Raw genomic sequence first — 11,563 nt, forward strand, 5'->3', positions numbered from 1 at the left:
GGCCGCACCAGAGTCTTATACAACTGCAACATGATCTCAGGACTCCGGAACTCAATTCCTCTACCAATAAAAGCCAGTATGCCATATGCCTTCTTCACCGCACTATTTACCTGGGTGGCAACTTTCAAAGATCTGTGTACATGGACACCAAGATCCCTCTGCTCATCCACACTACCAAGTATCCGACCATTAGCCCAGTACCCCATCTTTTGATAATGTATAAAATGGAATTTTACACTACTTTAACACTTCCAGATGGTATTGTGATCAGAAAGTTCCCACATGCGTTGCTGCAGGGCACTGTGTTTGCAAAAGGAGTCAGGTGAATTAACTCGTATTGAGTAAGACCAAGCATGGGCTTTGAAATCTGGAAGGCTCTTCGAAAGTTGAACTAAAAGGTAGCAAATCATTCTACAAAGGAGTGCTTCTATGTGATGACTCCTTAATTTCATAGCAAGTCTGCACAAATGAGAAAGTGGGTTCAGACAGTACATTCAGAAGGATCAGTAGAGGCAAATTAAAAAGGTGCAATGATCAAGTGACATCAACAAAATATATGCAGGATGCATCAGGATTACAAAATAGATATTTAAAAAACCCAATTTGAGAAGATTAAAAGCAGATTGACATTGTTTGTATGGGATGCAGAAATGAAGCAAGACAGTTCTAAGCGCAGAAAAAAGGGAAAGCTGCAGAGAACTAATGAAACAACATCAAAAACTAAACCATGAAAATGTTCAAGACTAAGGTCAAGAGATTTGTGTTTTTGTTAGGTAAGAATAGCAAAGGACCTTTTGCTCAAAAAGTTGGAATAAATGGAGTTAAGGAAGACATCAACTTAACAAAATAGCTGAAGAGGTTTGGAGGGATTGAATGACCTACAATTGTCTCCTAGGTTATGTCTGGGAAGGAGGTGGGGTGGAAGGAAATTAAGATGATCACAAATATTTTAAACTCAACACCGTAAAGTAATGTGCAACATTGTAAAATGAGGGAGGATGGATGAATGGAACTTAACAAAAGCTGGTTACAGGCAGCAGAGTTACGAAGAATTATGAAAGGTGCTGGAAGGGAGCTCAACAAGAAAGCCATCTCAGAGATTGAGATGAAAGTACGTAATCATGATCATGAATTAGATGTGGAGCTTGTGACTCAAATGTAATTCAAACAGATTGTCAACGTTGCATGAAGTCTGGGCGAATGACTGAGGATAAAATTGGAGACAAGGGCGAAGAGCAGAGTTTGTAGCAATGGCTATTAAAAAAAGGCTTTGGTCTTGACGTTTAGTTGTAGGAAGTTTTGACTCACCCTTGATTTGTGTTCTGATAACACTGGTGTGTGTTGAAGTAAAGGAAATGAATGATGATGAGGAGCTAAACATTAACAATGTAATCTTTGTTCATGAAGCATTGTGTGGATGATGGAAATGCGTTAAGCACAGGTAGTCGAAGAACATCGAAGGTGGCTATGCAGAGCCTGTGATCAATTTCATCACAGGAGAAGCCAAAGTTGGATTAGTTGGTTGAGACAGGAGAAATGGAATTAGAATGAGCAGTCCCATGAAGCAGGATAACGAGTAAAGTAATGAAACAGAATAGTGTGATCACAAACTGGGAATTCTGAGATGAACCACCAGCGGTAACACACTATGGTCACAATCATAGCAGATGCCAGTCATGATTTCGGTCAGAATTGTGATAGCATAATATGCAGGGCCAGAAACTGAATTGGAAAGATTTGTTCGAGAACTGGGGAAAGTTTGTAAGGGGCCTGAATTGTTGTTGAGGAACACTGATTGGTCATAGTGAGCTTCCAAAGAGAAGGTAACGTCTGAGTTAACATCTGAGAAAAGGGTTCTATTAACAATAATCAGCAAGAATGGGAGCCAGTAATAATCGATCAAATGATCAGGAGTTAGGATTAGAAAAGTGGTAGATGTTATAGAAGAGGTGAGCCTGGAGATCACAGGCAGAGGGAGAAGGAAATTAAAAATTTCTTGAGTATTGGGGGCTAGAATGAGAAGTGCGAAACAATGTCAAGACTAGGGAATAAGAGGAATTAGAGGTAACTCTCTACACATGGCCTCAATGTTTATGAACAAGCTTTTCATATTTAGAAGTGAAAGTAAAAGATTGCAGGGGGGTGATGGTGGAGTTTGATGAGGCACTTTATCAAAGAAAAGGAGCACTAGTTTCATTTCTCCCCTCCAGGTAACCATGGGGTATTTGGCTAAAGAGAGGGAGCCATGGTAGTCCCTAACGTGGTGAATTATATAAATAAACAACTAAATAATTTTGTTTTAGATGCAGATAAGTTTGCAGCCCTCCGACCTAATGATAATGGAATTTGTATTGGGGAAATAACAGAAATGTATTCTTGGTTAATTCACCTACTGCAGAATAATCTTCCCCATACCACAAATGCGACCTGCAAAAGTAACACTTACTCACCCTTTCTTGCATTTCTTGTAGACTTTTGCAATTTTTTCCAGGGGTACTTCATATTTTTCTGAAATCTAGAATAATAGGCCAAACAATCAAGGTGGTCCTTTTAAAATCAGTTGTGATTTCACAAAAGTATATAGCACCAAAAGCGGCGAGTACTCATTCTTTGAGAGAAAGAAAGAGAGAGGTGCTGAGATGTGGTAGGTGGGTGGATGAGGGAGAGGCAGCAGATGGGTGAGGAGCCAAAAGTGAAAAGTGGCAGGCAAGTTGAAAATATTACTAACTATTATGTTATTAATAGTAAGTAGGAATTTAACAACTCTCCATAACCTAACAGTGTGCAGATTCTCAAACATTGGACTACCACTGATTGTGTCACTCTCAATTGCAGCTTTTGTTGTTGCAGGATTAAAGAAAAATTGATTCCAAAGACATTCAACACATTAAAAACATAGGAAGATTCTCGGGAGTCTGAAAAGTTTTTGTATTCCTCACCCAGACCTCAATAATAATAGAAAGGCCCTTGCGAGGTTCGCTTATGGACCTATGCATAAGGTATACTATGCAAACTTCCAATTGCGACCTCTACTCAACTCACATTTGCAGTATAGAGAGAACAGTTTGCTTTAAAAATGGTGAATTGGCTTATTACTACACAATTTATAGATATTTAATCTAAAGAAAAATTGTAGGTGGAATAAATGTCACTTCTTCTCCAAAGACAAGTTCAGCAGTCATTCTCAATCCTGGGGTTCTATCCCCTCTTCAACAAGGTGTTCTCTTTCTTAATTCCCAGATTTAGCTTCCCCCTTCAGTACTCACTTAACTTACAAGGACACTTTCCCTGTGATCTTGGCCTACAGTTCACAGCAGCCAACCTCTCTCCAAATCAGATACATTTTGTTTGTTGATGTTAATAAATTTATGAGCTATTTTACTCACTATTCTTAGTAGATTTAAATCAAGAGAAATACGATGAAATATCAAAGGTCATCAGTTCACGTTTTCTATCATTTCAAAAGGCAAACCTTCTTTGCCTTTTCTAGATCAGCTTGTCAAATTGAAACAAAAGATCCTGGTTTTATCTTGAGCTACGAATTCAACTTACCTGCTCCCAAGTGACTAAAATACAAGTTACAATACAAAATCCTACAAATATTTCTCTTGTATGGTAATGGAATGGTTATGGTCTGAACTTAAATCCTAGAGGCCATGAGTTCAAATTCTGTCATGGTAAATTTAAAATTGAATTCAGTAAATTTGGTAATTTGTGGACCAGCATGTGACTGTGTCAATGGCTGAGGGTGATATTCTTTACTCTTCCATAACCATGTCAACTTTTTAAAAATATATTTTGTGCATAGAACGTTTTTCTTTCTACTGGTCAGCACATGTTGCGTATTGCACTGATACTGGTGCACACAAAGTTAATTCCACACATGGATGAAAAAAAAAGAGGGAAAATTGTTCCACACCCTTTTCTTTCCTTACAGCCTTGCATCATTTTATTTTCTAAGTTTGAGCTTGAGTTTGGGGAGAGGCTGGATCGGCTGAAACTTTTTTTACTGGAGCATAGGAAGTTGAGAGGTGATGTGATAGAGGTCTATAAAATCATGAGGGGCATGGATAAGGTGAATGACAGGTGTCTTTTCCCTAGGGTGGGGGATTTCAAGACTAAAGGGCATATTTTTAAGGATGAGAGGAGAACAATTTTAAAAATACATGAGGGCCAATCTTTGTTAGACAGAGAGTAAACATGAGTGGAATGAACTTCCAGAGGAAGTGGTGGATGTGGGTACAGTTACAATGTTTAAAAGATATTTAGATAAGTACATGAATAATAAGTATTTGAAGGGATATGCACCAAGCGTGGGTAGGTGGGACTAGTTTAGTTTGGGATTATGCTCAGCATGGACTGGTTAGACTGAAGGGTCTGTTTCCTTGCTGAATGACCCTATGTCTCTATATATTATTGTCTTACAAAAGAGATTGAAAAATATGCTTCCACCATTCTTTCATGCTGTACATTTTGCATCAACATCACTCACAATGCAAAAGAAATTCTTCTGGTTTCTGTTGCCAATTATCATAGATCCGTGAACACAGAATACTAACCTCCTGCTGACAGAAACAACTCCTCTTTCCATCTTCTATTTAAAGACATCTCCATTTTGAACACCTTCATTAAACCTCTCCTCAACTTCTTCTGTACTTAGGAATAAAATCCTAATTTCTCTCCTTTGTCCGTGTAACTGAAGTCCCTAATCCTATTTGAATAAATTACCTCTGCACTCTCTTCAAGATATTTATATCCAGAGGTGCCCATAGGTGGAAACAACGTTCACACAGAAGCTTTACAAAAAATAGATTTAAAAGGTTACCATAATTTCCTGCGTTCTTTTTACTTTTGGCCTTATAAATTGTGCAAAGGATCCAAATAGGCTTTTTTTAAAAAGACATGACTTTTCCCATCACCTTACAAGACCTCTGTATGTGAATGCTCACATTTCTATTCTTTCACTCCTTCAAAATTGTGCATTTCTTTCTTCTTCCTATCAAAGTGCATCAGAATGCAACACTTCTGTGCATTAAATTTCATCTGTCAGGTATCTATATCACTCGTCTGCTTGCCCACATTATGCTATTATCTTTTTTTTACTGTTTACCATTTTTCCAAGGTTTGATTCACTGACTAATGTTGAAAGTATGCTCCCTATACACATCTTGGTCCTAGTTATGTTCATGGATAAATATTTTAGACATTGGAATTTGCATAGTGACTCCACTCCAACCCCTCCTCCCGTCCTTTCCCCAGTCCCATGTGATTCATTCAGAAATAAATGAATTTAAACTTAGTCGAGATAGGAGTAAGTATATTGCAATCAGCCACATCAATGCTGAAGTTGGGAAAGTTTTTGATGCTGCACTTCTTCAGCTTATGTTTTCATTTAAGTCATGATTATTAATTTTTTAAAAAATATTTGGAGTCCTCCCACAATTCAATCGTTTCCCTTCTTTCATTGGGGAGCATGACATACAGTGAGACAAAGGAAGCTTGATTCTGTTTCCTATCTTGAAGAGGAATTATTTACATATGCCTGCTAAAATCTTTTCTGTGGATACTGAGCATTACAGAATCATCTGCTACAAAAATGCTGCAAAGGGTCTCTTTAAAGTCCAGAAATGACAAAGATCCACATTCTGTATTTACAGTGTAGATGAAATAATAAAGAAAAGTTATTAGATATCAGAAGAGATATTTTAGAACCTTTTTTTCTTTACTTACTGCCTCCATTAGGCCTTTTAGAGAAGGAGTTTTCAACATTAGTGCATCAAACACCTCTTCGCATTCCTTCCTGACGTAAAGTAAAACTGAAAACAGAACAGTAAGATTCTGAATACAAACTGAAAAAGACAAAGAGACCTTCCAGTCATTTGTAATGACTTCTCTAAAGTTAACTTAAATGCAATAACTTGATATTACAGGGTCTTTTTTTTTGAAAAGTTTATCAGTGAAGACTCAGATTTGTTAAAAGTATCAGGGATTTTATGAGCCCTGCAGCATTCAATTAGTCATGTTACCACTGATACCACATCTCGGTTATCAACAAGCCTAAGTCGATGTTCTACATTAATAGGAAACTAGAGTTAATTTGACTGACTAGTAATTGAGAATTAGCATTGAAATTGGAGGAAAGTCTTATAGTTTTGAACTTTCCACTGTTCATCCTCTGGGCCAGTGCTGAATCCAGTTTGTATATTAGTGGTTATCAATACAGTACTTATGCACAAAAATTTAGAAACATCTTTTAAAAAGTACACTGCACACTGTGCCAAATGCCCCTTGCTCATCATTGTGCTGCTAGCTATTAACATTTGACAAATAACAATGATTATACGAGAGGAGCTTGGTGCTGCTTTCACATGGGTGCATGAACCTTTTGTCTGTTGAAGGCCAGAACTACTCCATGTGACAAATTGGAAAGTACTGCTGGAATTATGTGTAATTTATGCACTCAAATGTTATTAGAACAAATTATCCTGTGCATAAACAAAATGTACAGCATAAAAATTAAGATGTTCTCAAAAAAGTAACATACAATTTGGATCCAGCTTTTCAACAAATTATTTTGATTTTTTTCTGAACCTTGGCTTCAAAGTAATTTTTACAGACAGAAAATGAACATGTTTTTCATTTTAAGGTTAAATAGAAAATCAAATGAAGAAGTCCTTTGGTTTAGTATTTCATTTTTAACATTTTGATTGCAATTTCTTTTCTAGTGTCACTCTGGCTAGACATGGTACCCATACAGTGACCTTTTATTATCACCTTTCACCATCAGTATCTCTCCAGCAATGCTGGAACCCTTGAATAGAAACTTTTTACAAGTGCCTAATTTTGGAAGGTGGAACAGCACCGAGATTGAATTAAACCAACACCAAAGCATTAATCAATGGACATTACAGAACGTACTTTCACGACAGAATGGTAGATTTTACTACTTTGTCAGTGTCAGGAAATAACAACAATACCCCAACTCGAAGTCGCAAGCTCTCAACTGCAGGAGTTTGCAAGTGGAACTAACCTAGGAAATTCACCAGTCTGCCTGATTCCAGAATTGGGCCATCAGAAAGTACCAGTCTGGCCAAAGAAGCTATCAGTGCTGACATATGGCACAGGAATTCAAGAATGCATGAAAAAGCCAAGTCAAATGAAGATAACAAAACAAATAATAAAGGAAATTGGGCCATACACAATTAGCGTAAGCAAATAAAACTTGTTTGAGAAATAGCTGTAGAGATTGTACAAAACAAAGTGAAGGATGAAGGAATATCTTTAGTGGCTTGCACTTTTCATACACCAGTGTGTTAAGGGGACTGTTTACACCCACATCAGGTTGAAACTTCATGCCATGAGTTTTACTTCTCAGTCCATCAGATAATAGTGATTATATATGATACTCACAAATTCACAAAAAGTACCTTTTATTCTTTATATAGGAACCAAGAATAAACAAAAATCAGCTACTTGCTAGAAGTAATCGGATTTTAGATAATTAAAAACTCCTGACTGAACATGACTACATAGAAATGGCCCTTTCTTTAATGTTACCACTTTTGCTTCTTCCTCAAATCTCCTACCCTTTCATTATATTGGATCCACATACTCTTGTCATTAAGCTGGGCTTCTTGTTGCACAATAATGTAAGAGACATATTACATCACAACGATTTATCTCCCTCGCTATAAGAAATGTAATTCAAATTTTACTTAATACAGCCAATTGAGTTTCTGAACCCACAGGAAAACAGATCTCAAACGGTGCTCTTCAACCTCCCAAATGAATTAAATCTCGTTCTAGCCAACGTTTTGTGGCATGCTTGATTTTTTTTGAAGTTAAAAGGATGCTTAGACCTCCCTTCCTCAACCAACATATGGCAAAAAATAATGTTCACTGTGGTAAATCCTCCCATTGCATGCCAACACAAACAAATATCACTAATTAGTGGAAGCCTTTTTCGTCTTCCCAAACATTACTTTTACATGATCTACAGAAAATTCACATAGCTGTCTCTTCTTCCCCCTCCCTAATACTATTCTTGTTGGAATACTGGAGCTAGGCTCTTAGCATGGCTCCACATCTCCAGCCTACCAGAAATATTTACCTTTATTTGGTTCTTCTATCCTGAGGATCTTATTGGGTGAAACAAAATCATCTTCAGGCAGGAACGACAGCCTTTTGAGCCCTGATCTGAAAGATTAGTTGCATGTTCAGAAGTCCAGTGGTAAATTGCTACTCATTAGGAATTAAAGTTTCGTAAAGAATTACATTTACTTTTATGGGTTATCAAAATTGCAATTTTCATAGTTTGGAATGTATAAAAACATTGAAGTCGTGGGTTCGCTTGCTGAGCTGGTGTGTTTTTCTGCAAATGTTTCACTCGGTGACATCATCAATGCATCCTTGCCAAGGTGTTAGAGCTCTGTCCCACCTGGGATTTATATGCCTTTGTTTGATGGTACTTCCAGTTCTGTATCTGAGTGGTTTGTATACGGGGTCCAGTTCAATGTGTCTAATGATTGAGTTCCGGTTGAAGTGCCAGGCTTCAAGGAATTCTCTGACATGTCACCTTTGCCAAAAAACACACTGGCTCAGTGAATGAATCCACAACTTCGTTCACAACCCGAGCAGATTGCTGAAAATTGATTACAAATGGCATGTGTGTATGCACAGTCATAAAAGCCATTCAAAGAACTGGGAGTGATGCGAAAAATGGTAAAATATGGTGACAGTTGTAAAAGATGGCATAGGCTTGATACATGAGCCATTTCTAATGCTCTCAAAGGTTCATATTAGCCTAGTCCTGCCTGAGACTTTGCTCAAATTCACAGTTGGTTTGATGTTCGGACATATCCTGCATCCTTGATTCAGCCTTCCTTCTGAATTGTGAACCTAAAAATGCATTCAGTACTATTAGCTTCCCCAGCTTGGCCCTTCAGAAATTACTTTTTCCTGTTCACCTTTGGCCATTACAGGCGCATATAGAGAACAGCAAGGAGCAAAAATACCTTAAACCAGAAATTCCTTTGGTGTTGGTAATCTGAGGTACTAGAAAAACCCAGTGGGTAGAAGTGACTATTACTTCAAGATGAACAGTTGCTTTTTCATGGTCACCTGTGTCACCAGTAAAGTACCATTCACAGAAGCAATGTGTATGGCAGAGAGGACAGCCCCTATCTAATAAATATGAATATAGAGCAGAGGTTGGTAATAACTTCTTAATTATAGAAAGTGCAGTTTTAATGTTAGTATCTATTGGAAAATGTTTGTATCAGTTACTATCATCAGCAATATCTAGCACATTGTATAGTAAACTGAGTTTGTATAAATGGCAGAATGAGAATCCATGTCAATTATGTACACGAAGATTAGTCTTCATGAATAGATGGTTAAAAAAAATCCAAGAATGTCAGGGTGCAAGTAAGAGGATTAGATCAGATTGTCACAGTGTGGAAACAGGCCCTTTGACCCAACCAGTCCACACCGACCGTCCGAGGAATAACTTACCCAGACCCATTTCCCTCTGACTAATGCACCTAACACTATGGGCAATTTAACATGGCCAATTCACCTGACCTGCACATCTTTGTGACTGTGGGAGGAATCGGAACAAACCCACACAGACACAGGGAGAACGTGCAAACTCCACACAGACAGTCACCCGAGGCTGGAATCGAACCTGGGATCCTAGTGCTGTGAGGCTGCAGTGCTAACCACTGAGCCACCGTTCAATATGCTCAGGCTTATCTGTGGCTTTGACTCCATCTTCAACCCCCTGTTCCAGGAACCAATTCAGTTAAGCACCCATGTACAGTCTTTAACGCAAGTACATCTTTTCTTACATATCGAAATCAAAACTGCACACAGCATTCCAGGCATGGCCTCACCTGTACAACTAGCAAGACTTATTTACTCCTGAATTCTAATCCCCTTGCAATACAGGCTAATGTGAATTCCCTTGCAATATAGGCAAAAGTTCCTTATATGCGCTCATTTTAACTCCCGAACATCAAATTTACACACCTTAAGCCTTTTAAACCATGTTCTACTCTTCTATTCTTACAACCAAAGAGACCATCTCCACATTTCCTTATGTTATACTCCATCTATCCTCTTGTTTAACTTGCCTTTGGCTCTTTGCAGCTAGTGGCCTCTGAACAGTTTGCATTCCCACCTAGCTTCACGTCATCAGCAAACCTAGATACATCGCTCTCTCTCTCATCATCTAAATCATTAATAAGAATCACAAGTTATAACTATTTTAAAAAATAGGATTGTCTAATGCAAGTATAAAAAGAAATTGCTGGTGCAGGTGGTCACCATTGGAAGAGTCACCAGCAATCAACACAAACAGTGAATTCGGCTTCAAGTTCCACATATCTTTGCAATACGGCCATATCCTGCTTGAATATTGTGGCAGTTATTAGGTAGTAGTAGTTAAACATACATTTCTCTAACTAAATAATGAGGCCCACTGCTGAGAGCATAACATGTTGCAGCTGAAAAGTAGGGTGGGAGGTCAACTTTTACAGTCAGTAAATGTAAAAGCACAATTCCTGAGCCTGGAAAAATGAGGTGGTCTGACACATGGCTTGAAGTTTGCACTGTGATTTACTGCTTCTATTATGGAAAAACATGCTGTGTGTTTTATCTTTCCAAATGGTACCTTAAGTGCAAGAGATTTCTTTACAAAGTGATAGCATCACAAAGTATTTTGGACAAACATGGGAAGAAGGAAACTCAAGAGACTATTGCTTAGATAATTGAATCATTGAGGAAACTTGTCATGTAAAGTTTTGTACAGTTACAATTAAAGTTAGAGAAATTCCTACTGAATATCTTACTGTTTTAAAGCAACTCCTCTCAACGACTGCTTTTGCTAACTGCTGCATCTGTCATACAGACCAAAAAGCCAAACAAATTGTCAACCTCTCATGAGGGCTTGAGAGAGGAACTGACGAAAATAGACTGGAAGCAGAGCCTAGCGGGGAAGACAGTAGAGCAAAAATGGCAGGAGTTTGTGGGTAAAATTGAGGACACCGTACAGAGGTTCATCCCCAAGAAGAGAAAGATTATCCGGGGAGGGATTAGACAGCCATGGCTGACAAAGGAAGTCAGGAAATCTATCAAAGAAAAAGAGAGATCCTATAAAGTGGCCAAGAGTACTGGGAAATCAGAAGATTGGGAAGGCTACAAAAAAAAACAGAGGATAACAAAGAGAGAAATAAGGAAGGAGAGGACCAAATATGAAGGTAGGCTAGCCAGTAATATTAGAAATAATAGTAAAAGTTTCTTTCAATACATAAGAAACAAACGACAGGCAAAAGTAGACACTGGGCCACTTCAAACTGATGCTGGAAGCCTAGAGATGGGAGATAAGGAAATAGCAGGAGAACTTAACAAGTACTTTGCGTCAGTCTTCACAGTGGAAGACATGAGAAATATCCCAACAATTAAAGGGAGTCAGGGGACTGAGTTGAATTTGGTTGTCATTACAAAAGAGAAAGTGCTAGAAAAGCTAAAAGGTCTTAAAATTGACAAATCTCCTGGCCCCGAT

The 11,563-nt window shown here is 38.1% G+C and overlaps 1 protein-coding gene across 4 annotated transcripts in view; it reads right to left on the reverse strand.

Moving 5' to 3' along the window:
- Positions 1 to 11,563, reverse strand: part of grhl1 (grainyhead-like transcription factor 1) — a 118,749-nt gene that overhangs the window by 1,802 nt on the left and 105,384 nt on the right. For all 4 annotated transcript variants that reach the window (XM_043678020.1, XM_043678014.1, XM_043678006.1 and 1 more), the window contains 3 exons: positions 8,111 to 8,196; positions 5,731 to 5,816; positions 2,451 to 2,515 (listed from right to left, as the gene is read on the reverse strand). In XM_043678020.1, the coding sequence (XP_043533955.1) occupies positions 2,451 to 2,515; positions 5,731 to 5,816; positions 8,111 to 8,196 (237 nt within the window). The remainder of the gene's footprint in view (positions 1 to 2,450; positions 2,516 to 5,730; positions 5,817 to 8,110; positions 8,197 to 11,563) is intronic.

The sequence above is a fragment of the Chiloscyllium plagiosum genome, chromosome 3, assembly GCF_004010195.1.
Source record: "Chiloscyllium plagiosum isolate BGI_BamShark_2017 chromosome 3, ASM401019v2, whole genome shotgun sequence".
Taxonomy (NCBI): Eukaryota; Metazoa; Chordata; class Chondrichthyes; order Orectolobiformes; family Hemiscylliidae; genus Chiloscyllium; species Chiloscyllium plagiosum.